Here is a 26,987-nt window from a genome sequence, read left to right as displayed (position 1 = left end):
TATATCTTGTACTTGCTGTTTTGCAGAAACCTCAAAATGTAGAGATATGCGGCATGCGTGTAGAGTATTTTTGTCATGACAACTCAAAGGGGATGAAAAGTAAGAGTTTCGTGATCAAATGCCCGTGCCAGTCAGAAATGAATCAGAAAATCGTAAGAAAATTCTTAAGAATTTAATAAAATCAAGAGAATTGATGAAATTATTAGTCAGTCACAGTGATACTGAGACTGATAAGCAGGGATAAAATAATGAGACGCTCGCTGCTAGGAGACAGAAATACATTCTCAACATGCATCATACGGAAATATAGAAAACCCAACAGTAGCTCGAACACGATATCGCATTTTAGAGTAGAGTTCTACAAGTCCCTAGTCCCATTAATTTCAAGTTTTCTGATTACGTTTAGCATATGTTGGAAAAAGCACCTGCCTGACGTGTGTTAAACAGGGGCATCTGTCACCCATAGAATACAATGGCTTCCATTTAATGCATGCATTATTAGTTCTAATGACTTTTACACGGGTGCCATTATAACTTTTTTTGTGACAGATTGCCTTGTTAGGCATCTGTCACTGACATCCATCATCCATAACGGCATCCATTTAAGGGATACGTCATGAAAGGCTCATGACGTATACATGTATTGGATGCCTTATAATGTCCAACATCTCTCATAGGTTTTCATATTAGAAAAAAGTATACCTATAAGTTTTTTATTGTATTCTTCAGAATGAAATAGTGTAGTCTACTATGCAATTTTATACCCTTTAGAAATTAGCATAACATGTCATTATATCACCACATTGTCCGCTTATAGTGCCACCTGTTCCTCGGAGTCAGGAAAGACTACAAGTTCCCCAGGAGTAAACCTTTTAGTATATAGTTGCCATTGTTAGAAACTGTACACATCTATATAAGCCGTAAATGCAAGTATATTTCAGTTATTAACATGCAGAGATTCCCCTTGATTTACTTTTATGTCTAAGATCAGTGTTTTCACACCATAGAAAACCTGGAACACAGTAAGAGGTTCCTCAAAAGAACACAGCAGTAAGAGCTGTCGCTTTAAGGTAGTAGATAGATGGCCAAGTACAAGTTGGGTGCAAGATTCTCCACACAGACACCCCATTCATGTGCTTTGAACAGTGGACATTGCATGTCCTACTCTCATCCATGAACGTGAATTGCCCCAGAATAGGACATGCTGTGGTTTTCTTTTATCATAGGTCATGAGTCTGTTAAACAAAAAATGCTGTTTTTAATAGCCCCATTGATGGTTCTGAGTTCTGTCCGAGTTTTCTAGGACGGAACTCTGAACTCGCACATGTGTATCATCCCCTAAATGTAGGGCTGGAAAGGTGTTTTCAGCTGGCTCAAAGATGCTTTGTTATGGAGGCTGGCAAAGCAGTCAACAAATCTTTGTCATAAAATAGAATAGCTTGAGAAAAGGAACAAAGAGTTTAGGTAGAGCAACCCTGTAGGAGAACTTAAATGGTGCTCAGATGTGTTTGAAGCAGGAGTGGTGAAAAGCCTATTCTATGAAGGTTTTGCCAGCCTAGGACATTGGTTGACCTATGGCCAAGTTAGCGTTTGGTAATGTGATGAACAGTGATCAAAAAAGCCTAGGACTCTGAAGTGACCAAAGGGAGGTATTAGCTCATAAGGGGAGTAAAAGCAGTGGCAAAAAAAATGTATGGGTTATGCTTAATTTAAAGCCAGCAGGTAACACGTTTCGAGGTTCATAGACCCCTTTATCAGACAACTAGGTGCATATATGGATAGGTTTTCAAAGTCTGATCTAAAGATGCAAAGACAAAAGGAATACAGCCCATGACTGGCCAGCGGGGGGAAATCAACCCTACCAATGGGTCGCTCAGAGTACTAGTCTTTTTTCATTACTCTTCATTATAATATAGAATGGATGTGTTTTATAGGAGACACCCATGGTTACAGAGTTCAGAATCACTATATTAAGTACTAGCAGGGCAGTATGAATTTTAAATAAGCAGTTGTTTAATTGTCAGGAAATTAACACAAATGTTTAATTGAAATGGCTACCTTTTAGGTAAGAAAATGCTCCATTAAAACTAAACTGATGGTTACAATAACCTACGTTTATACAGGCTGAGAATTGGCCCGCTTTAATGAACACCGATCAACAAAGTCTGTTGATTGGCGTTCATTCACTGCCGTTCACACACAGTAGATGGGGATTTATGGGGTTGAACGATCATCTATCAAAGTCTACTGCATATGTCTCGATTTACATGAGCAGACGAGCATTTGCCTGTTCATTGGCCAATCTTCCTTTATTCAGAAAGGCCAAGTATTAGGGAAATGAATGTTCGGGTGAAGGTTTGTTCTCGATAATCAGCCCACGTAAATGCAACTTAAGCTGGCCCCTTGATTGGTAATTGTGGTCAGAATTAAAAGCCATGCTATATGTAAATGCCATGCCCTTTCACTATATAATCAGAATTATCAAGAGTGCTTGTGGCAGCACATAAGCCATCTTGCTACTTTTTACTGGGGTGTCCTATTTGCATATACCACAGCTAAAGTCAGGTTCATATTTGCATGGTAGGCTCCATTAGGAGCCTCCAGCAGAGATTTGGTCAGACAAGATATCATAGCATCCTGCGCTGTTTTGATGGACACCACGACGGAAACCCAATGGATCCCATCATAGTCAATATCCATTGGGTGCTGTTGATGTTCGTCATATGATACATCTGGCACTGGCATTATTTTTGCTGCAGGTGGGTGCAAAGAACCCACAGTGAGGAGGAGAGGAAGGCACAGTATCCCAGTTTTCGGGGCCAGTGGGGATCTCAGTATGAGACCCGCATCAACCAGATTTTTATCATTTATCTTATAGATAGGTGGTAAAGTTAATTGTGGTCAGCCTTGGTGGCAATCTGCCTTAAAACATATTTTTTTCTGATGTATCTGTCAGCCATCATGTTTATGTGATATGAAATGTATTTCTGCATTGCTGTAGAAAAATATAAAACCCATTGTGAATTATCAGACTAGTTACCTGCTTGTGCGTACAGTTCTTTGCATAAAGACGATGTAGCAGCTGTGACCGCAGCTAAAATTCGCAGTGCTATGATCATGGGAACGTGTAGAGATGTGACGGCTGGACATATGCTTTCAAACAGAATGGTTACCACAATAAGGGCATTTTGCAGATAAATTCATTTTCACACTCCCTACAGAATGCAAACTTTACAAAATGTGGTTGAGTATTGAGCCCTCCACCCTTATGAGAACTTTGCTCTCTGTGCAGCACCTTTCGAGTACCACCTTTACCAGTAATTAGGCATATAGTAAGCTTGTCAAGGTAGGCCAGCAAAGACCACATACTGTCAGCATTGACAATATTTAATTACACCACACTTCCTGGTTTTAGCTACTGGGGCTCAGGCTCCTCTGCACACAAATTAAACCTTATATAACCTAGGAGTGACTTTATGATGAGCAGGTTCTCCAAGGTCAGGTAACATTCATGGATATACAGGACATTCACAAATGTAACAATAGATAATTGATTTATTTTGTAAGCTTATCTATATTAAAGGGGCATTAACTTTTCAGACATCGCATCTACTAGCTTAGGTTTTTCTCATCATTTCTGTAATACACTTGCATTAAAAGTTTGTTTCTTTACCGCTGTAAATCCCTTTTGAAGTGGCTGCCACTAGGGGTCTCCCTTACAGCTTCTGTGCAATCCACTGCTTGTCTTTGGGTACAGAGCTTCTGTATAAACAAAGACACAGAGGTGTTTCCTTAGCAGTGGGGGATGAGCTATCTTCACTGAAGTATTCCTGTACACACAGAGGTTGCAGGCTGACAGATTTGAAGACACTATGATAACAATCTCCACAATCTCTGACTCTTCTGGGGTGTATGTCTGTTTGTACACATGTTATATTGCGTTTACTAACCATTTGACCAAAATGCCTGCATTATACTGGGAGAGCAGAGGGGCAAGCATTCAGGTACTGTCCCTCTGCAGATTGGATCACGGACTGTGCAATGCAGCATGGGAACTCAGGGCATGGAAGTGCAGGACAGTGAACTGCTCACAGAATGTTAGGCTTGCTGAATGCCTCCTGTCTGAAAGTGGATTGCTAACAGCAGAGCAGTAGCAAAATGGAGAATCATAGAATCAAGGAGCACCTGAAAATCAGAAGTTACAAACATGACACAGGGTGCAAAAAGCAGAAAATGAGAGGGTGAGAAGTACCTGTTAAATTTTAGAAAACTGGATAAAAATTCAGGTACACTTTAAGTCAGTCATGTTCAACTGATTTTTCTGTTTGGTGGGCAGTAAGTTCTCTAACTTTGCAGTGAGGCCAGCCTTGTTACATAAATGGATTTATGCTTATCTGATTAGTGAAGCTGAAAAGCACTATACAGTGGTGCCTTTGGTTAAAAGTTTAATTCGTTCCATGATGGAGCTCCTAACCCAAAATACTCGTAAGTCAAATCAATTTTCCCCATTGAAATGAATGGAAAAGCCATTAATCCGTTCCTGAACGCGAAGCTCTCCCACTGATTTCAATCGGGATGGCGTTTCCCCATTAAAAGCAAGAGGAGGCCGGTACCTCCGCAGTGATTTTGGGGGAAGGGCTTTAAATATAAGCCCTTCCCTGAAAATAATCCCTAGATGTAGTAAAATAATAAAAAAATATATATACTCAACTGTCTGCCGAGGCTCAGGCACGTCTAGCCGTCACTTGTTCTCTCTGTACTACTCTGCAGCTTTTCAGCAGGCGGGAATTAAAAATGCAGGGAGAACAAGCGGCGGCTAGACAAGCCTGAGCCCCGGCAGCGGCGGACAGGTGAGTATATGATTCAAGGTACTAGGATGTTACATTCATACTGAATGTTAAAGCACTACACTCAGCACAGATGCACATCAGTGTTCACATGCGACAAATAAACTCAAGAAAATCCCACGTAAAACACTAAAATCACCACCCAGACATAAGCAAGGGGAAAAATTGGGGAATCTAGCCTTAACAGCCGAAGGGAGGAAAATACCCCTGCCTAAAGCGGGCTGATCGTCTCGACAAGCACGACCCCACATCCCGAACCTAGGACACCTGTACTGACCCAGGGTAAATACAGGAAATGTCGAAAATAAGGTGGTAACAACCAATGGCAGTAGGAGCAATGGCAGAAACAATACTAAATATAAATCAATACATCAACTACTTAGCTTGATCCGGATGGCAGCACCAAGGGGAAAAGGACTAGACCAACTTCATCGATAAGAGATGAATAATCAGCCACTAGTGAGAGCAGGGGGTTGAAATATATAAACGTCCTCTCAAATAGCGCAGATCGGAGCGTTCCAGGTGATCAACATAGATGAAGTGGGATTTACCTGGGAGGCGTGTACCACGCCCCCGCTAATTACAGACCTGCTATTTCACAGGGCTGGAGACAAATGGACTGACATGTGAGTGCCTATTTATATGTGCTAGCTATTCTAAATGTACAGAGCTTGAAAAAGGTAGTTAATCTACCGAAACGCGTTGCTCAAAGAATATTAATAAAGAAGGACATTGGTTCCCTACTTTGAAGCCGTTTTATTCCCTTGGAGCGCGGATAGTTTATTTTATCTACTCTGCATACTCTACCTAAGCCCCGGTCATCCGGTGGAGCTTAAACTAAAACGGTCCTGCAGCTCTCCGAATGAGGTCGGATGGAACTAAAGGCTTTACTATAAGTGAACTTGGATTACGGTGTCAGCGAGGTGCCTTGGGAAAGGTATCCTCGTTTGACACCAGGTGAGTTAACTCTCATTTTTTCTATTATTGTTATAAGTATATAACAATTTTTATATCATCAAGGCGCCTCCTTACAATTTGTCCTCTCAAATAGATTGTCCAAACTACCTAGAGGAATTTCAACATACTGGTCTATACTGTGCATCAAAAATGGTGCCATTTTTGTTGTAAACTAACCCAGTGTTTCCCAACTCCAATCCTCAGGGACCCCCAACAGGTCACCAGTTCTCAGGGACCCCCAACAGGTCACCAGTTCTCAGGGACCCCCAACAGGACATGTTTTCAGGATTTCCTTAGTATTGAACAGGTGATGTAATTACCGTCGGTGCCTCAGACATTGCCACAGGTGTTCTTACTATAGGATATCCTGAAAACAGGACCTGTTTGTGGTCCCTGAGGACTGGAGTTGATAAACACTGAACTAAGAGACCTAAAAGGTGGTATAAAGATATGGCTAAGTACTCTTAAAATCTGACCGATTTTACATTCAGCAGAGCTAATGTGAAAAATGTATGTAGTCTAAGTTTGCGCTGTCTAAGGGTGGTTTCAGATGACCGTATGCACAATTGCACATGCTTCAGTGCATCGTATTTACGCAGTGAACCAGGTTTGATGAGGTAGATTTGTGCACGTATCGCACATAGTACTATACTTTACGCATGCAGGGCCTGTTCATATGCGCGCCACACCCCCTTTCCATGATTTCAAAGGCTATTTAGGCTAACGAGGTTCACATTCGTTCATTTTCCCATGGACTTGAGCAGTGCATTTGCTCACCTCCTACAGACTTTTATGCGGCCCTTGCTTCGCCAATACACAGGAAATTACAGCAAGACCTAATTTTTGGGGCGACACAAAATACAATTCGTGAGAACGAACCAATTGACATCAATGGGCCTTCTTCTATGCGTATTGCATGTGTATATTCTACGTGGGCAAAAACATGTGTAAATACAGTCATCTGAAGCCGCACTAAACTGTATTTGGGCTTCAGCAGTAGAATGTATGCGCAAATATACTCGCCGCGACGGAGCGTATTTGCGCATGAACTAGGTTTGAAGATGGCACTAAACAGGTTGATACGTCTGTGTCAGCGCATTGTACTCTACACGCGTGCGCATGTTACTTTGTTTCCATGGAATAAAATGGCAATTTAAAGCCAAGCAAGGGCCAGCTGTCGTTATTTTCCTTTTTTTGTTACTTGCCATAGATCTCTATGGCAGCTTGCTGTATGAGGCGGACAAAGATAGGGCAGATTCTATATATTCTCGCGTAAAGGAATTGCGCGTGAGAACACGCTAATGAGAACTAACCCATTGAAATGAATGGGTTGAATTCATCATGTTTTCACAAACATGTCTGTTTAAGCCCTTTAACAGTATTAGTAAATAAGCCCCATTATCTGAGTCTGTCAGTGGAGACCCCTATGTTGATAAGGGCTGGCTCACACGACTGTATGCGTAAAACGAATGCTGTCATGCGCAGTCTGACTTGTTTTGTTTTTTTTATATTTCTTGGTCTGTCGCTTAGTGACGTTGCGTATATACGGCGCACATATGCAATGTAATTGCGTATGTACAGTGTTTATTATGCATCCATATAGAACAACTGGGCTGTACGTGTGGAATACGCGGTAAAATAGAACACGCTGCGCTCTTCTTTAGGCAATAAAAAACGCTAGTGTGAGTGGGCCAATGAAAATCAAAGTACTTTCATTGATTCCATTCACCGCATTTTATGCGAGTGTACATTGCGAGCGCAATACATGATGTAATTACGCTGGTGTGAGCCCGGCCTAAGTGAAGGCCGTCCTACCACCCTCTAATGGCTAACAAGAGTACATGATGTTACTGCGAGCTTTCGGACCTCTCAGGATCCTTCCTCAGGCATAATGAAATAGATCCGAAAGCTCGCTATAACATCATGTATTTTTGTTAGCCATTAAAAAGTATCATATCTACAAGATTACGTGGTTTCTCTTGCTGCGAACAGTCACATTTTGTTCTAGCGGCTAAGATCGTACCAACCTTTTTTTTCGTTCTGCAACATTCTATCACTTTGAAAGTTTGACTCTATGAATGCTGAAGTATCAGCACACATTTCACTGATATTTCTAGTCGGTTCCATTAATATGTTAAATTGTTAACTCAGAAAGATTGTATCAGGCAGCGGGGAAGTTCCTTGAGGTCTAAGTGTCTTATACATGCACTTTATGCAGCATTGTCAACCCACTTGCCACAGCCTCCCAGGAGGTTTTGGAAAGTTTGAGAAACATCAGATTCTCACAGTAATTTGTGATTGAAATAATGTAACCCTTATAGTGAAAGTAAATATAGTTGGTCAGTGATATGGTGATGATTATTTGTGTTTGTCCATGTAATAGGGCCAATAAACCTGAAATAAAAGATTTTTATAAATAAACATATAGTTTCAGTAGACTTACTGGATAGACATTAGCAGAGGTGTAACTTGAAGCTTCTGGGCCCCAATGCAAAACCTGTAACAGGGCCCCAAACTATAAAGCTTTATTCATAGTACTGGGCTCCCTATATGGAGAAGAGAGGCCTTATGGGCCCCTAAGGCTCCTGGGCCCGGGTGCAACCGCATCCCCTGCATCCTCTATAGTTACGCCCCTGGACATTAGTGACTCCGGGGTTTGGGGGAATATTTCTCTTGACTCAGCTGAGTAAAGGTATAACTTGAAGCTTCTTGTCCCCAATGCAAAATTTGTAACAGAGCATGAAGCGCCCTACCAAGAGGCATGTAAATAAATAAATCTTGTTATTTGTATAGCGGCAACTTATTCCGCAGCTCTTTCAGGTAATTTATTTATTTATTACCCCCCACCAAGCTGGTTACTCATTTTACTGACCTGGGAAGGATGGAAGGCTGAGTCAACCTTGAGCCGGCTACCTGAACCATGCGGGGATTGAACTTGCATTGAACTTCATTTATAGTAAGACCTTTCCCTGTAGTAGCCTATGTAAGGTAACATTATATAATCAAGTGCTGTGTGGATGAGCTTGGTCTGCAAAAGTCAGAACGGCTTTTACAGAGCGGATCGCCATTCTGACTTATGGAAAAAGGTTTTATTCATTCTCAATCATTACCATTTTTTATAGTGGCACTTAAACTTCAGTTCTGATATGTTCATGCATGGGCTACGTGGGAAGATATAGGGCACATGTGTCATACTCAAGGCTCATGGGCTGATCCAGCCCTCTGAGTCATTTTATGTGACCCACAAAGTCCAGATGCAGAAGTACCGGCTCTTCACTTTCTCCAGAGGATGTAACTAGTGCCTGGCATTGGGGGCACACCAGCACAGGGAGCGGGTGCCATGTTGGATTCTGAGCTCCAGTGCGCACCTCCATACCTCTGTTCAACAGCTCACAGGTGGTGACACAGCTCCGACCCTCTACCAGGCACCCAAGTCACCCTCCAAGGTAGAAAGCTCAGTGTTAAATAGGCGGAAGGGAAGAAACGCCATCCCAATGCCAAGAGCTCCATAGCCGTGTTAACGAGTAGTTACATTTAGGGCTCATTCATACAGGTGTGTGCAGTTTCAGTCCATAAAATACAGAGATAGACCAAAACTGTGCATATTCACATATTTGGACCTTCTTGTGTTTTCTTTTCTGTGCATGGTTTCACTGTGTTTTTCATGTACGCAAAAAAACACTAAAAAGTCCCATAGATTTCTTCTGTCTTCATGCATAAATATGCAGTGAATAAACCTGTATTACACATATTTACTGCGTATTTACGTGATCCCATTGACTTTAATGAGCAATTTTGGTCCATGATATGGACCAAAACACTTAATCTGAATAACCCAAGGCAAATTAATAGGGATTAAGCTGTTTGTTTTATGTAATATGGAGCGCAAATACACCCGTGTGAATGAAACCTCATGAATGACCCTTTAATGACAACCATAAGGGCTTATTCAGATGACCGTAGGCGCAACTGCACTCGGCGGCATGGAGTGTAGTTCCGCCTCTGAAGGAGGGGAATCCCTTCCCCTTGACCAGCTTTTCAAACTATCCTGCACGCGGTATTCATGTTGTGCAGGAAAGATAGGGCAAGTCCTATCTTTTCTCAGGCGTAGTATTCAATGTCAATTCCATATGGGATGCGGGTCGAACAGTCTCCACCGACAAACTGATACCACTAATCTCTATGGGATTTCAGTGGCTTCATTTTCACCACCTCTTTTCCCAATCGTGATTTGTGCGGGATAGACCATGCAGCCGCTAGCTTCCCACTTCTTTTTTCAAACTCCTGCACTCTGGCACAGAGTTGGAACTGCCAGTGAGAGAGAAGAATCATCATTCATTTAGGCGCAACTATGTCCGTGCTGCACATATGGCACTGTGAATAAGCTGTTAAGGGTCCATTCACACATAGAGGATTTTGGTACACATCCCCACCAAAATCCGTAGAATAGTTTGTGCTGAGGGTTTTGCTGTGGATCTGTACCAAAATCTATGTCAAAATCTGCACCATTTTGATGCAGATCCGCAGCTGATTTCACCCTTTCAATTTGAAGAGGTGAAGTCTGCTTTGAATCCATTCAAAATCCACGTCATAATTTGCCCCAATTGTGACGATTTGGGTGTCAATTTTCTGCTGCGGAAAATTCACACCAATTCCACAGACTGTACGGCGAAACTGCTGCAGGTCTGTGCATGTACAAAGGTGCTTAATTTCCAGAAACATTTCAGAAATGTCTAATGTGACTCAGTCCAAACCCCTAAAAATACACATTATGAGAATAGAAGAAAAACACTCCTCCCCGTGGAAATACTCCGTTTTTTGTTGTAATCTGCAGATGCATTTTAGATTAGACAGTTTATTTCGGTTGAATTTAATCCTTCTAAGGCCAGATTCACACAGGCGTATTTGCGTGCGTAGAATTTACGCACTAATACGAAGAGAATAAAGTCTATTGATGTCAGTGGGTTCGTTGACATTTTCTGATTTTGCAAGGTGAAAAAAAAAGACCCTGCTGCCTATGAGGGATGGGATGACCCACCTGAGTACAAGAAGGTCCTCTGGGGGGCTCTGAGACCCCAAGGGTGCACTAGAAGACAGACTAACTTGGAGCTTATTGTGGAGTTAGCCATTTACCATTAGGGTCTATTGCTTATTAGTCGATTCACAAATAGTTTATTAAATCTTATTGATTCTATGTTCTGCATGCGCAATGATGAAAACAGTGTTTACAATGCAATTTAAAGTGTATTTGTACAGGCTCTTTATAAATGATGGGCGGACCATAGAATCATATCCTTTGGCCAATGCAAGGATTCTCAGATAACGCACAGAGAGGAGAGAAACAATTCTATATGGTCTCCACCTATAAAAGTTTCATTTATAATCACCTCTATAGCCCATAAAATATTAGAATTGATTATCATGTCCAGACTGGACTCTTCAGAGCAAGAATGTACAACCATTTTGGGTCTGAGAGCAACATTGCTATTCTGTTCCTTCCCCAAGAATCAGAATACAATTTAAAGGGGTATTACTATCTGAGTCATATTGAACGTATGCCATAAATATCTTATAAGTGCAAGTTCCACTTTTGAAACTTCCAGATCCATAGAATGAGGTGTCTTCTGCATCGCCGTGAAAACGCAAACTGGTGAACGCAATGTCGGACGGCGATCGTGCTCACTTAGGGTGGTTTCACATCCGCGTTGGCACCTTCGATCAGAGGTTCTGTCACAGAAACAGCACAAAATCCTGGAAGAAGAGTCAGGCAGCTGAGCAGAAAGGGAGCAAACCCCATTATAGTCAATGGATCTGTTCAGCGTTGTTCGGTTGCGTCACAAGATGAATCCGTTTGGCCAAGAGATTCCCCTGCTCCCCGAACGGAACAGGAAAACGGAACCCCCGATGCAGATGTGAAACCACCCTGAACCATCAGAACCTTCCGGTCAGCTTTCCGATTTGTAAAAGCAGTCAGCATTAATATTAGTCTACATACATACTGTAATAAACCACTTGGAGATTTACATTGATGTGGGTAGGTCGGTCTTCGAGAAAGATCTGAAATGAATAAACATGATCTTTAGTTGTGGGACGGGCTGTGGTTCCTCTTTTTTTTATTTGGATGCAAGTTAAATTATATTTAGGTTTTCAGCTCTGAGTTTTCTTCCAAGTAAGGCCAGATTCACACTGATCTATTTCCGTGCGTGTTTGTGTCAGCAAAATTTGCACACTCCTAAACAGAGAATAGAACCCATTGATTTCAATGGATTAATTTACAACATATGTGTATTTCATCTGCATTCCTCACACAATAAATTTGCAGCATGCTCTATTTTCCAAAAAGTCAACGAAGATGCACAATATGCTAGGAGATGAGTGAAATACTGATAACTGCACAGGAAAAGGAACACATCTGGGACTTATTAGACTAATTAGCTAATTCAATCGGTGGATCTTTGTTTACCGCGTGCGAATGAAAGTGCAAAAAGTACAGTAAAATACACCGATCCGCGTGCTGAAAAGCACCAACCGTTCTGCAAAAACACTACACTCAGGCTTGCACAAATATGCATTTGTTTGTGTGAAGGGAGCCTTAGGGCATATTCACACGGGCGTATATCGGCCGGGTTTTCACGCCTGGCTGATATACGCTGCCCCTCTGATGCATTGGCTTACAATGCATCAGTGCACAGGGGCGTATTTCTGCGGCATGAAAGCGCCAGACCAGGCACTGTCAAGCCGCTGCCGGCAGCTGCATAGATTCCTGTGATTAGCCTATGTTAACTGCCGGAGAAGGGATGTGGGAGGGAGTTTAGCAGCGTGACTGCTAAACTCCCCCCCATCTCTTCTCCTCTCCAACCCAGGTCGCTGTTTGCAATGGGAGGGGGCGGAAGCTGGCTGTGAACAAAGGGCGGGAGTATAGTTCCGCTCCATCACACCCCCTCCCATTGCAAACGCCAGCACATAAAACGCCTACAGACGTGTAAATTTGCCCTTAGTGTGTTTTTAGTATCTCTATCCTCTACCTGAATAGATTACATATTAAATGGATGCTCTATACATGTTATTACATGCTTGTCTACATCAAGCTGAATTTTGCAGCAGTACAAAAAAATAATCCTAGCTCTCAACTCCTGCCCCATTCACATCAATGAGACACTTGCAAAACTTTTTGCAACAAATTTGCCGTGTGTGAATATAGTTAATCTCAGTAAAATCTTTTACTACCACCTACTTTATGACATTACATATTAAAGAGGTTGTCTGGAAATGGTATAAAATGACTGCTGCCAGTGCAGCCTCTGGAAACCCAACTTTCTGATTTGCATAAATTTCCCAGAGGAGCGTTGCCTTATAAGTCTCCTTACTTAGCTTTTAGGTGCCCTCACACCCCTTCTGGGTGCTCTCGTAAGGGAGAGACTATACCATCCCCTGATCCACTCACCTCCTAGGTGTCCCCACACACTTTTTGGGCGCTCTCCTTAAGGAGACACGACACCGCTTCTGACCCAGGATGGCAGAAGTCATGCCCAGACTGGAGAGGGTGGGGTAGAACCTAATGGCTCACTGAATATATCATTTTACAGTTGCAAAGGTAAGTAACATAGCTGTCCACTAATATGTCCAGAAATTACAATTCCCAGCACACATGTAACCCCTTCCTGCCCTGTGAAGTACATTTATGGCATTGGTGGGTATATTAACGTGAATTGCTGCCTATTTACAGTGCTGTGATGGTGTAAGTAGGCTTGTGTACTTTTGTCAGGGCTGAATTTCAGTCTCCGTCCAGCCCTGGACCTTATATAAGATCCATCAGACCCTATAACCACCAACACTGTAGAGACTGCACATTGGAGGGTGGAGGAAAACTACAGTGTGAAACTAATCTGTGTAGGTATAGCAAGTGCACATTCGGTTTCAGTAGGGAAGTTGTCTCTACCTATAGCTGGCTGACAGCTTCTTCTCCCACAAACCTTCAAGAAGTCACTAGTATGTTCAGTAATTCAGGTGAGTGTGAAAAGTCCAAACTAAACTTATTAATGGGTAAATGAAGCATAAAAATAATCTAATGGGTATGTGTATGTTACACAGCCATTCATAGAAAGTTATAGTATAGTTTTAGATATGATAGAAAGTTATGGTATAGTTTTTAATAATAGGGACAATACCAACTAAAGTTTTAGAAATGAAATAGTAATTTATAGAGGGAGCTGAATAGTTTTTTTTTTTGTTTTTGTTTTTTTAAAGATGAAGTTTTAGTTTAATTTTTTTTTGCTACAGTATATACAGTAAGGTATGATGGGAATTTTCAGGACAACTGAGACAGTTAGCAATAATATGGTTGGATGTAATCAAACAACCGCAGTGTAATATGTAGGAAAAATGTAGACATATGTACACAAGGCTACTATAAAGAAGACGGGTCAAAAATATACCATGAAGCATTAGAGTATAAGAAAGTGGCAGCATAACAGGTGACCATATAACAAAAGCCTAAATGCATTAATTAATTGATCATGCTCATTACTGTATTGTTTGCTATACGTGATTTTTGCAGTATAGATGAAGCAAATGTTAACCTGACATTTAATGCATTATGGCAGCAACCACAATGTAGTACAATGCTGTGAATTGAGTAATTACGACGCATCAGTCATGTTAACGATTGCTACATCTGCATTTTCATATGTATTTTTGGACTATTAGGGGTTCATCCGGGGATTAGTCTGACTGCCATTAGGGAGTCGGGAAGGAATTTTCCCCCAAAAGGGCTAATTGGCTCCTGCACTTGGGGGTTTTTGCCTTCCTCTGGATCAACAACATAGGAGGATAAACAGGCTGGACTAGATGGACATTGTCCTCATTCAGCCTTACATACTATGTTACTATATAGCTACAGTATGTACAGTATCAGAACTTGTCTTAAGGCTTAGGTTTCACATTGTAACATGTCTATAATCCAATGTGTTACAGATGACATCAAGCATATGTTATTAGTATTTCATCATTATTTGATCCGTATTTGCCTCTACATTCGCTTTCATTTGTCTTAATTCCTACTGGGAAAATACGGATCCATATTTGCCCAATAAAAAATAACAGTAATGCATGCAAATACCGAACTAATACTGACAAAATACTAATGACATACAAATGTGTCTAGATTTCAGTAGACTATAATAAGAGATGGAGCACAGATCTGTCATTGGCTGCAGCAGCCTGTGACATCCTGTATAAAAACCCGGAGTAGCAGCACTGGACACAGCGGGGAGCCGGGAGAGGTGAGTATTAGCGCCGTTATTATTTATTCACATGGGCGACCTATATAGCTAAAATAGAATACATTGGACAACCTCTGTAAAGCCGGCGTTACACGAGCATATGTGTATTTGCGTGCGCATGAGCATAGCGTATTTGAGGAATAAACAATGCTTTTTTGTGTGCGCATCAGTGTATTATACTGTACTTTTTCCGCATGCATGGGCATGTACATTTGCGCTTGGAAAAAAAAACTAGTGGTTGGCTAATTAGTATAGTGAGTTCCAGAGGTGTTCTTCTTCCTGTGCAATTAGGCAGTGTTTCACACATATCCTAGCGCATTTGCACTTCTCAATTATCTTGTATGGTGTTTCTTGCTGCGCAAATGTGCCTACTGTTTGTTTTTTTTTTGCGTGTCCTAAAAGCGTAGAAAAATATCCACATGTGAACGAACCCATTGAAATCAATAGACTCTATTCTCAGTGTATTGCGTGTGCAAATTTTGTGATGCCGGCCTAAATTAAATAAAGTGTAACAATAAAAAGTCCCCCCCACCTCTTAGCAACCGTTAAAATAAGCTTACCATAATTTACACCTCACGGTGTGCTGGATGATGTGAAAGAAACGTTTATGGAAGATTTGATGTTTTTTTTCATTAGGATATCCTAATCGATGAATAAAATGTAGGGATGAGCGGGGAGCGGCAGGGGAGAGCGGGCGGGAGAGGGGGAGAGCGAGATCTCCCCTCCGTTCCTCCCTGCTCTCCCCTGCCGCTCCCCGCCCCGCGCCAGCCCCCCAAATCTTCAGGGACGAGCAGGGAGATACTCGGCTAAAGAACATTACTCGAGCGAGTAGTGCCTTAGCGAGTATACTCGCTCATCTCTAATAAAATGTAATCAGTGATCCAAGTCTCCCAAAATAATACCAATACAAATAAGAAGTCATCCTGCAAAAAACAAGCCTTCATACACCTACATTGATGGAAAATTTAAAAAGCCATGGCTCTTGAACTGCGATAACACAAAAAAAGACTCTTCCATAAAGCAAGCTTTTATTGAGCAAAATACTAAAACAGAAAAAAAAAACATACAAATATAATTCGGTATCTCTATAAGGCCGCCTGCAGACGAGCGGGTCGGATCCGGCAGCGAGAATTCTCACCGCGGGACCCGACCCGAGAGCCTGCAGAGACGAGCGCGTACTCACCCGCGCCTGGCGGCCCCTGCTCTTTCATGTGCCGGCTGCCGCGCAGCCGGCGCATGCGCAGACCGGAGCCGGCGGCCGGGTGAGTGCGAGCCCCGCACAAAAATAGGACATGCCGCGGTTTGTTTGCCACGCGAGATTTCGCGCGGCCAAACCGCGGCCGTCTGCATAGGAGTGCGTATTGTAATGCACTCCTATGCAAACTTTCAGTGGCGGAAATCCCGCGGGAAATCCCGCCGCGGGATTTCCGCCCGTGTGCAGGCGGCCTTACTGTACTGACCTGCAGAATAAAGATAACACGTTTATGCTGCACAGTAAACAGTGTAAAGAGACGATAGCAAAAAACTGTAGCGGAATTTCTTTCAAGCTAAAACAAGCTATCAGTTATTTCAACTGAAACATAAATAGGTTGTACATTGTATTTCCTGTCTGTGTGTTATCCATGTATACATTATTTACATATATGCACTCAAAAAATACACTTTAAAATAAGGGAATAGGTGGCTGAATTAGATCTTGACTATATCCATAGAGGAACCAAGTGTATGTTAGCTAGACATGCTGAAAGGGCAGTCATTTATAGCCACCATCATATTCATACAGCATGCTGTCCTCAGGGAAACGATAGAACTGCAGACAGCCAACACTGGGAGGCACAGGGTGCTAGTTGATAGAGCAGCCAAAATTTAAGATTTAATACATTGCTATGCTAATTATATCTTAATCACAGTTGTGACATAGGCTGGAAATATCAGAGATCTCTGTATATTCATATAGCATATGAGCTGCTGTGCTAGTATGCTGTGCTGCTGTCTTATCCAGTAAACTGCTATGCTGATTGTGCATTGAACACAGCCGTGATAGAGAATAGCAATGTGGGCTGTAAGGCTGGGTTCCCACGTGGCGGAATTGCTGCGGAATTTTCGTGCGGACTTTCCTGAGACTAAGCAGCAAAGTAGACAAGATTTGCAAAAATCTCGTTCGCACGCTGCAGACACTCTGCTGCAGACAAGCTATGTGGAAACTGACTAGCTATGCGGAATTCAAATCTGCAACTTGTCAATTGTATCACTGTTTCTGCTGTGGGCTCTCTTCTCTCTATGGGGAGAGATTACCGCAACAGAATACAGGCGGAAAAGCAGCTCCAAATCTGCACCGAATGGCACTGGTTTTGAAGCAGCCTTCCCGCTGCAGAAATCTCACGGAATTTCTGCATAGTCCCGCTGCAGACATTCCATGAGACTTTCGGCCTAAGGGGTTAAAACTGAAAGTGAAAACACTTGGTGCTAGTTTATAAATCCGGTGGTGACACATTGGTCTTCACAGAAGCTGTGAAAGCTCCCTAAAGAGTACCTACTATTCAGTACAATGTTTCACAACTTCATTAATACTTTGTGGTTTTTTTTACGATTTCTGCATACTTTTTCAGGGGACAATCAAGAGCAGCTTCACACAACGGCCGATCCGTCCTCCAGAATAGAAAGAGATGAAGAACAGAGATCAAATACTTCGCCACTTACTTTAATCTTCCCAACACTGAAAAGTGAAACGGATGGACGCACAGCGCCCCCAGAGGGTAAGTTATTGCTTAGATGTCCTCTTAGGCTAAAAAGTGGACACTTTGCTTTGTCCCTCTAGTGCAGAAGTGCCCAACGTATTGTTTAGATCACTTCCCTTAATGCACTGGTCAACATATATGTAAATATATTGTAGAAGAGGACCTGTGAGCGCTTTGGTCGGTCATATCTGTTTTAGGGAATACTTGCAGCCCTCATGAAATAACAATTCAGGAGGAGCATTTTTTCTTGAACTCTGTATTGTACTGTTCCTCTGCTTTTCCTCCTGGAAATGTACAAATTGACAACTGGGTGTTACGATACACCTTCTACGTAGGTTCTGTTCTTACACAGTCTGACGCTCTCTGGTCGATTGGAATGTGTCAGTTTTTAGGGGCACATTTTGTTCACTACGGAAATAGTGACACTCAGGTGTCAATTTATACATTTCCAGGAAGATTAACCTAGAGACAACTCTACTCAACATTTATGAAAGATGCTACAGTAATGTATTTTATGAGAAATGCAAGTATTTACTAAAACAGACATGTCAGAGAGTTGACAGGTTCTCTTTAACCCTTTGTCCCCTGTAACATACATAAACATCACAGAGGATATTGACAGTTGACACTCGCCGTATGTTCACAGCCAGCTCCAATTGTGTCAATTTGACAAATTATATATGCTGTCAATGCTAACCGCATGTAAGCTGCCATACAGGGGTTAGGGTCTCCCTCTGGCTTCCCATCAACACCCATGAGGAGCAAACAAATTATATCGCAAGTTTAAGTCCTCGGAGGAGACAAAAAAGTTTATAACTGAGTTAAGTAAAGTTTTTGAAAAATATAAAATAGTAAGAATTGAATCCCCACTTTTCCAACAAAAGCAAGCTAAACAACAAAATAAGAAGGTAATTGGCACTGCTGCCTCCATAAAAGACCAAACTATTTAAGTATTGAATTATTAATCCTATATTATGAATGTTATTAAAAAGTGAAAATACATAAAGACACAATTGCATTTTTTGTCATCTTGTCTGCAAAAAAAAGGGATTAAAAATTGAGAGAAACAGTGTATGGACAAAAAAATGGTTCAATAAAAAGTGCAAGCTGTAACAGAAAAATTAAAGAGTTAGGGTTTTTACCCACTAGCGTTTTTTTTAATGCTGCGATATCGCTGCGTTTTTTCAATGGGACTTTCTGATGTTAAAATCGCATCGCACAAAAATCGCAAAAGCACAAATTTGTGATTTTTCTGCAATGCGATTTTAACATTAGAAAGTTCCATTGGAAAAAACGCAGCAATTAGTGGGTAGAAGCCCTAACAGAACTTAGCTCCGCCACCATCAAGGCCCCTCCCATTGCAAATACGTCATTTTTACAGCAAAATGAATGCCAAAAGAGGCACAATTGCAATTTTTTGAGTTACTCCAAAAAGCAGGCTTAAAAATACCAATAATATTCTGCGTTATTACTCAATGATCGCCATCCAATGAAATCAATCACACAGAATAAAACAATATGTAAGAAAATCCACTTTATTACACAAATCAGGCAATTAAAAACATTAACAAGTCAGACGGTACACATTACATGCTACACCAGCAATACACTAATAGATCCCATATGTAGCAGCATGTTCAGTGCAGAATACATGGCTCTATTAATACATGGCTCTATTAATACGTGGCTCTATTAACGCGTGGCCCTATTAATACACGGCTCTATTAATACACGGCTCTTATTAAAATAAAGCTGCAATAAAATGAATGCAAATGTAATAATAAGCTAAGCACCAGCACACATATACATGCATACAGACCACTAGGAGCATGGCGATTGCACCCCTTGTGACAATGATGACGCAAGAGTCAACTAGCAGTTACATGGTTCATGAATATTGTGTGAGCTGCCAATTCTGACAAAAAACATATTGCCGTATTTTTCGCTGCATAAGACGCACCTTTTTTCCCTCCAAAGCGGGGGGGGGGGGGGGGGGAGTTGCTTTATCTTTTAGAGCAAATGTGCCGAAATTCGTCACGATCTCACGAACAAATGTGCCATCATTTAGTAGTTTTCCCACCTCCCCACTGCTGCGCATATGTACCGCTGCTCCCCACCTCCACCAAATGGCTTCTTCCCTTCCTCCTGCCACACAGAAGCACTGATGTAACACGGAGCTCCGTTTTTCAGACCTCTTCTGCTCCTTCTGCTCCGTCGCCCATTATTATCCCCTGCACTGTCCCTGGTGAGATCAAAATATTTTTTCCCTATTTTCCCGCTCTAAAATGGGGGTGCGTCTTATCGTCCGGTGCGTTTTATAAAGCGAAAAATACGGTATATGGTAGGGATTAGAGATGAGCGAGCGTACTCGGAAAAGCACTACTCGCTCGAGTAATTTGCTTTATCCGAGTATCGCTGTGCTCGTCCCTGAAGATTCGGGTGCTGGCACGGAGCGGGGAGCTGCAGGGGAGAGCGAGGAGGAACGGAGGGGAGATCTTTCTCTCCCACCCGCTCTCCCCTGCTCCCCGCTGCGACTCACCTGTCAGCCGCAGCGGCACCCGAATCTTCAGGGACGAGCACAGCGATACTCGGATAAAGCAAATTACTCGAGCGAGTAGTGCTTTTCCGAGTACGCTCGCTCATCTCTAGTAGGGATGAGTACAAGCTCACTTCTACATCCTTGATTGACTATAACAACTGCTAAATGCCCCTGGCCTGCAGTACACACAGATATAGCAAAAAGTTTAACTTGGCTTTCAGAGCGCTATGATAACTTTGCGTGCCTCCGTTTTTTTTACCCTTTCAGTTACTTTACCATGAGTTTCGTAGTGGTACGGTAGGATAACAATAGTTTTTTAATTGCTTCGGATAACTTTCTTCGACAAGTTTGCAGTCAAGTTAAACTTTGCTACATTTGTAGCTAACATTTAAATGATTCACAGGCTGGTGTCAACTGCCAATGTCATAGTTCTGACCCAGATGTTGTTTGATGGCATAACAATATCTGAAACCGTAAGCAGAAAACATTTAGAGGTTTTTGTGTGGTTTAAGTTACGAAACCCTGGTATTTTGTCAAGAATTACAGCTCTCCAAGGTGTATACGAATGCAAATGCATTAATACTGTAAAGTATATAAGCACGTTACCCTAGTGCCCTTATGTTATTTCCCAGAGCCTACACACTTCTAACAGTGGTTTGGCTTACTGAATCACACTTAGTACAACATATAGGTTGAAATGAGATCAACGTCCTTTGACATTCTGAAAAATGCTAAGAAACTGTTATGATTTTTTTTCTTATCATTATGAAAGTTTTTGTCATTTCCGGGACAGTAGTTGTTACTGATTGGCATTTCAACTTGATTGTTTATCCCTATAGTGTGTGTATTAAGATCATGTTGATCTTTTAATAGGTTAACCATTTATACTATAGATATAATCCACATATTACATTTCTTGCAGTGGCTCTAAGCTAAAGTTCGTGCTGTAATCCAGAGCTACATTCACAATTCTGTTGGTTCTTATTGAAACTAATTAAACATCCTATTGCCAAACATCATTAAAGGTCATGTGTCATCCGTAAATGACCTGTTTTTTGTTAAACATCATTTTTAAGAGTTTTTTAATACATTTTTTTAAATTTTTGGTCAGAATTTCTATCTAAAAAAAATTCCTAAGATCCAACATCTTTCACACTGACCAATGTGCCTAATACTAGTCTGTTACTTACTGATCTGCAGAGAAAGCTTTGCACTAACATCACAGGCAGGATTACACTAACAGGACCCACTATTCACAAAAGCTGTGATGATCTAACCCCCCCACCCCTACTGAAAAATAAGCTTTGCACAGGTCACAGAGCATGTCTAGATCAGTCTTCATACAAGTCAATGGTTCCCTCCTGCCCATTGTGTGAATGACCCATTGCTGTAAAACATAACACTAAATGCTCTAAATGCTGTTAAATGTAGCTCATAAAAGATGGCCGCCTCCATAGTCATATACACACAGCAGAATAGAAAATTTTACAATGAAAGAAGTAAAACAAAGTAGAAAAATGTGATATGCTTCTCTATCTGATTTTTTTTTTGGGTGACATAGTTCCTTTAAAGAAATATTCTGGTTTCAGAACATATACTTTATTCCTTGCGTGATCAAAAGTCAATATTGTTACATAGTTGACAAAAAGCTGTCCTTATTATATGAAAGATATACACAGATGGCAGCCCTGGGGACCTTCTTTAAGCCCCAACTGTGATGGAAACTCATCGGCACCCCGTAAACAATAGCAACTACGGCATCTGAGGGTTTAAATAGTCCGCATCAGAGGGATATCCACCGTGGATACTCCTGTTACTGCACCATCCACATACCATATATTTAGGGTTCTTGGCACAGTTACATAACCCTGGTGTCATTGTTACATCTAATCCGGACGCTTCCTCCGGATCAAACGTAATGGTTGTTCAATAGGACGGATATACACAGAAAACTCAGAGAACAAAGCTGCAAATAATGTAACTAAAAGAGGGAAAGGGAAAACTCACGCTATTACACTAAGGACTCTTTCACACGAGCATATTAGCTGCCGTTTTCACGGCCCGACGATATGCGCTATGATGTGAGGTGTAAAAACTTGTGAACGGGCACACAAATCTAATGTTTGTGCGCCGGTTCAGATGGCATGGGCCCTGGCGTATATACACCAAGGCCACCATGCCGTTGCCCCTTCCCTCCCCCTCGCCGGCCCACCTCCTCTCTCCTCCCCTCTGCCTGATTCCATGTCCCGCCCCTTGTCTGCATCCAGCAATGGGAGGAGGCTGGACGGAGCGGTATTTAGCTCCACCCATGTTCCACCCCTTCACATTGCAATCAGCTGGAGGGGAGGAGAGAAGAGGGAGGAAGTTTAGCAGTCACGCTAAACGCTAAAATTCTCTGACCAATGTCATTGGCTCCCATAGTAGCCCATGCAGCGGCCGACGTATTCCGGCCCAAAAGATAGTTCGAGGACTATCTTTAAGGCCTGACGTAAAAAAGGCTCTGCGCTATATTGGCCGGCCGGGCGCTTTTACGTTGCGGGAATATGGCCATTTGATCTGATGCATTGGAATCCAATGCATCAGATCATAGTGTTTATCGGCCGGCCATTAAACCGGTGGGACGATATACGCTTGTGGGAACAAAGCCTAATACAGGAAAACCCTGCCTTAAAGTGGGGTGATAGACCTAGTACGGGTGGGCAGAATCTAAGGGCTACCTGGACTGTCCCTAGATGGTAAAAGAAGTGGCAAAAGACAAATGTTAATACCAAAAGCCACAGCAGCACTCGGAAGCAGATACATGATAGCAAGTAATCAGTACAAAAACCAGGGACTTATCTAGCAGATGATTACACCAGAAAGACGAAGACTGGACCAGAGCGCTACCATGCAGAGAAATAACCAATGCCCTCTAAGAGGAGGGACGGGAATATCTATATATATGTCTGATTGGCCAGCTAGTGACACCACCAGCTGTCCAATCACCACCACCTCCCCACTTTCCAATCAGACCACACACCTGCAGATGGATGTGGACTCATTACTCCTCCTTATGCGGATGATAGTTCTTAAAGATATTGGCTCTATGTTTCGGGTCGTTGTCCTGCTGCAGAATAAATATGGAGGCAATCAGACATCTTCTATCTTTGAAAAAAATTCTTATTTTGCAGCATATTTTTGACTTCTGCCTGACACCTTTACACTGTACTGCATGTAATTAAAATTACACTAACTTTTATACTGATGAATCTTATATTTATAGTGCAAATTTATATTTCATAAACATTAATTCTATAGAAATTACTTTTTTGGTTTCAATTCTCCTATTCTGGCATTAGAGGTTTCTGGCTACTATATCCAAATATTCTGGATTAATGGATAATTCTAGGAAAGTACGGTATCTGTCATTTACTTATAAAAGTAGAGGTTTTATCGGTGAACTCAGAATTGTTTTTCTGTTCAATTTTCACATTATGATCTTGTGACAATCGACATGAAGTTCTGTATATGAAACAAAAGTAGATTATCAAAATGTCCAAATTAGCAGATGGGAGAGTAAAGTAAAGTAATTTTGCTGTACTAATGTATAGAGGCATATAGCTCATCACAGATCCACAATACAGACAAACAAGACTAAAAGCATGGCATTATTCATGTTATTCTTCTGAGAATCTTTGCTTTGTGTCACTTACTGTGATTTTCTTCAAGGAGCAGAACTGAAATCTTGTCTGCACTGTGGAAAGGAATATAACCCAATAGACAATAGTTCACAGATTGACTCTACTTTTAATGCTTGTCATTGCCTGGACATTTCCCAGCAGGCCTTGCAGGTATGGAAATACATTCTATCACTTAAATAACATTTGTAGCAACAAGAATTTTGGAAAACTGTTTATTTTTTTTAGCACAACATAACCTGGAGGAAAGAATTAAAGGGGTGGTCTCGCGAAACCAAGTGGGGTTATACACTTCCGTATGGCCATATTAATGCACTTTGTAATGTACATTGTGCATTAAATATGAGCCATACAGAAGTTATTCACTTACCTGCTCCGTTGCTAGCGTCCTCGTCTCCATGGTTCCGTCTAAATTCGCTGGCAGCTTGCTTTTTTAGACGCGCTTGCGCAGTCCGGTCTTCTCCATTCAGCACGAGCCGCTTCAGTGTGCTCCCCGCTACAGCTCTTCTGCGCATGCGCAGACGAGCTGTCACTGCTCGGGAGCGCGCTGAAGCGGCCATTCTGCACCATCCTCTGTTAGAGGAAGGTGCAGAAACTGGAGCTGCCCAGCGGAGAAGACCAGCCCAGCCCAGCAGCCCCGAGAAGCCTCCCAGGTAAGTGATGGGTCGGGGGGGGCTGCCGCTGCGCCGGGGGAGCTAGCGCTAGGCCGGGGGGGCTGTCGCTAGGCCGGGGGGGCTGTCGCTGCGATGGGGGGGGCTGTCGCTGCGCCGGGGGAGCTAGCGCTAGGCCGGGGGAGCTAGCGCTAGGCCGGGGGAGCTAGCGCTAGGCCGGGGGAGCTAGCGCTAGGCCGGGGGGGCTGTCGCTGCGATGGGGGGGCTGTCGCTAGGCCGGGGGGGCTGTCGCTGCGCCGGGGGAGCTAGCGCTAGGCCGGGGGAGCTAGCGCTAGGCCGGGGGGGCTGTCGCTGCGCCGGGGGAGCTAGCGCTAGGCCGGGGGAGCTAGCGCTAGGCCGGGGGAGCTAGCGCTAGGCCGGGGGAGCTAGCGCTAGGCCGGGGGGGCTGTCGCTGCGATGGGGGGGGCTGTCGCTAGGCCGGGGGGGCTGTCGCTGCGCCGGGGGAGCTAGCGCTAGGCCGGGGGAGCTAGCGCTAGGCCGGGGGGGCTGTCGCTAGGCCGGGGGAGCTAGCGCTAGGCCGGGGGAGCTAGCGCTAGGCCGGGGGGGCTGTCGCTGCGCCGGGGGGGCTGTCGCTGCGCCGGGGGGGCTGTCGCTGCGCCGGGGGAGCTAGCGCTAGGCCGGGGGGGCTGTCGCTGCGATGGGGGGGGCTGTCGCTGCGCCGGGGGAGCTAGCGCTGGGGAGCCGGGGGCTAGCGCCGGTTACCTGCTGTCTGGTCGGCGGCTGCGGGGCGTCTGGTCGGCGGCTGCGATGCGTCCGGTTGCCATGGAGACACAGCTGGCGGCGTCTCGGGAGCGCGCACGTCGGGCTGCAGCGAGCGACTGGGAAAGAGCCGGCGGCCATCTTGAGGAAACTTTTATAACTTGCTGAAACGCTGGAACGGTAAGTACGAACCAGCTAGAAATGTCATTTACAGGGGGGCTTAGTAATGTGTGTTTAATGGGGGGGACTGGGCAAAAAAAAAAATTAACTGCTTCCTCGAGACATCTCCTTTAAGAGGAGGACATGATGGAAACCATTATATAGGTTATAGGAGGAGAGTTTGAAGAGGGGGACATGATGGAAACCTTTATGTATGTTACAGGAGGAGAGAAGGGAGAGGGGGGACATGATGGAAACATTTATATATATTACAGGAGGAGAGAAGAGAGGGGGGACATGATGGAAACCTTTATATATGTTACAGGCGGAGAGAAGGGAAAGGGGGACATGATGGAAACCTTTATATATTTTATAGAAGGAAAGAAGGGAGAGGGAGGACATGATGGAAACATTTATATATGCTACAGAAGGAGAGATGGGAGAGGGTAGACATGATGGAAACCTTCATATATATTATATAAGGAAAGAATGGAGAGGAGGACATGATGGAAACCTTTGTTACAGGAGGAGAGAAGGGAGAGGAGGGACATGATGGAAACCTTTATATATGTTACAAGAGAGAAGAAGGTAGAGGGTAGACATGATGGGAACCTTTGTTACAGGAGGAGAGAAGGGAGAGGGTAGACATGATGAAAACCTTTATATATGTTACAAGAGGAGAGAAAGGAGATGCAAAACATGATGGAAACCTTTATATACGTTACAGGAGGAGAGAAGGGAAAGGGGGACATGATGGAAACCTTTATATATTTTATAGAAGGAAAGAAGGGAGAGGGGGACATGATGGAAACTTTTATATATGTTACAGAAGGAGAGATGGGAGAGGGTAGACATGATGGAAACCTTCATATATATTATATAAGGAAAGAAGGGAGAGGAGGACATGATGGAAACCTTTGTTACAGGAGGAGAGAAGGGAGAGGAGGGACATGATGGAAACCTTTATATATGTTACAAGAGAGAAGAAGGTAGAGGGTAGACATGATGGGAACCTTTGTTACAGGAGGAGAGAAGGGAGAGGGTAGACATGATGGAAACCTTTATATATGTTACAAGGGGAGAGAAAGGAGATGCAAAACATGATGGAAACCTTTATATACGTTACAGGAGGAGAGAAGGGAAAGGGGGACATGATGGAAATCTTTATATATTTTATAGAAGGAAAGAAGGGAGAGGGGGACATGATGGAAACTTTTATATATGTTACAGAAGGAGAGATGGGAGAGGGTAGACATGATGGAAACCTTCATATATATTATATAAGGAAAGAAGGGAGAGGAGGACATGATGGAAACCTTTGTTACAGGAGGAGAGAAGGGAGAGGAGGGACATGATGGAAACCTTTATATATGTTACAAGAGAGAAGAAGGTAGAGGGTAGACATGATGGGAACCTTTG

The 26,987-nt window shown here is 42.9% G+C and overlaps 1 protein-coding gene across 1 annotated transcript in view; it reads left to right on the top strand.

Moving 5' to 3' along the window:
• LOC136586035 (zinc finger E-box-binding homeobox protein zag-1-like) overlaps window positions 1–26,987 on the top strand; it is a 99,491-nt gene that overhangs the window by 53,601 nt on the left and 18,903 nt on the right. The window contains exons 2-3 of the mRNA XM_066584435.1: window positions 17,695–17,841; window positions 24,071–24,192. Of these exons, the coding sequence (XP_066440532.1) occupies window positions 17,695–17,841; window positions 24,071–24,192 (269 nt within the window). The remainder of the gene's footprint in view (window positions 1–17,694; window positions 17,842–24,070; window positions 24,193–26,987) is intronic.

The sequence above is a fragment of the Eleutherodactylus coqui genome, chromosome 1 (genome assembly GCF_035609145.1).
Source record: "Eleutherodactylus coqui strain aEleCoq1 chromosome 1, aEleCoq1.hap1, whole genome shotgun sequence".
Classification (NCBI taxonomy): Eukaryota; Metazoa; Chordata; class Amphibia; order Anura; family Eleutherodactylidae; genus Eleutherodactylus; species Eleutherodactylus coqui.
Note: the sequence above shows the minus strand (reverse complement) of the source record. Positions and strands in the feature narration are given on the sequence as shown.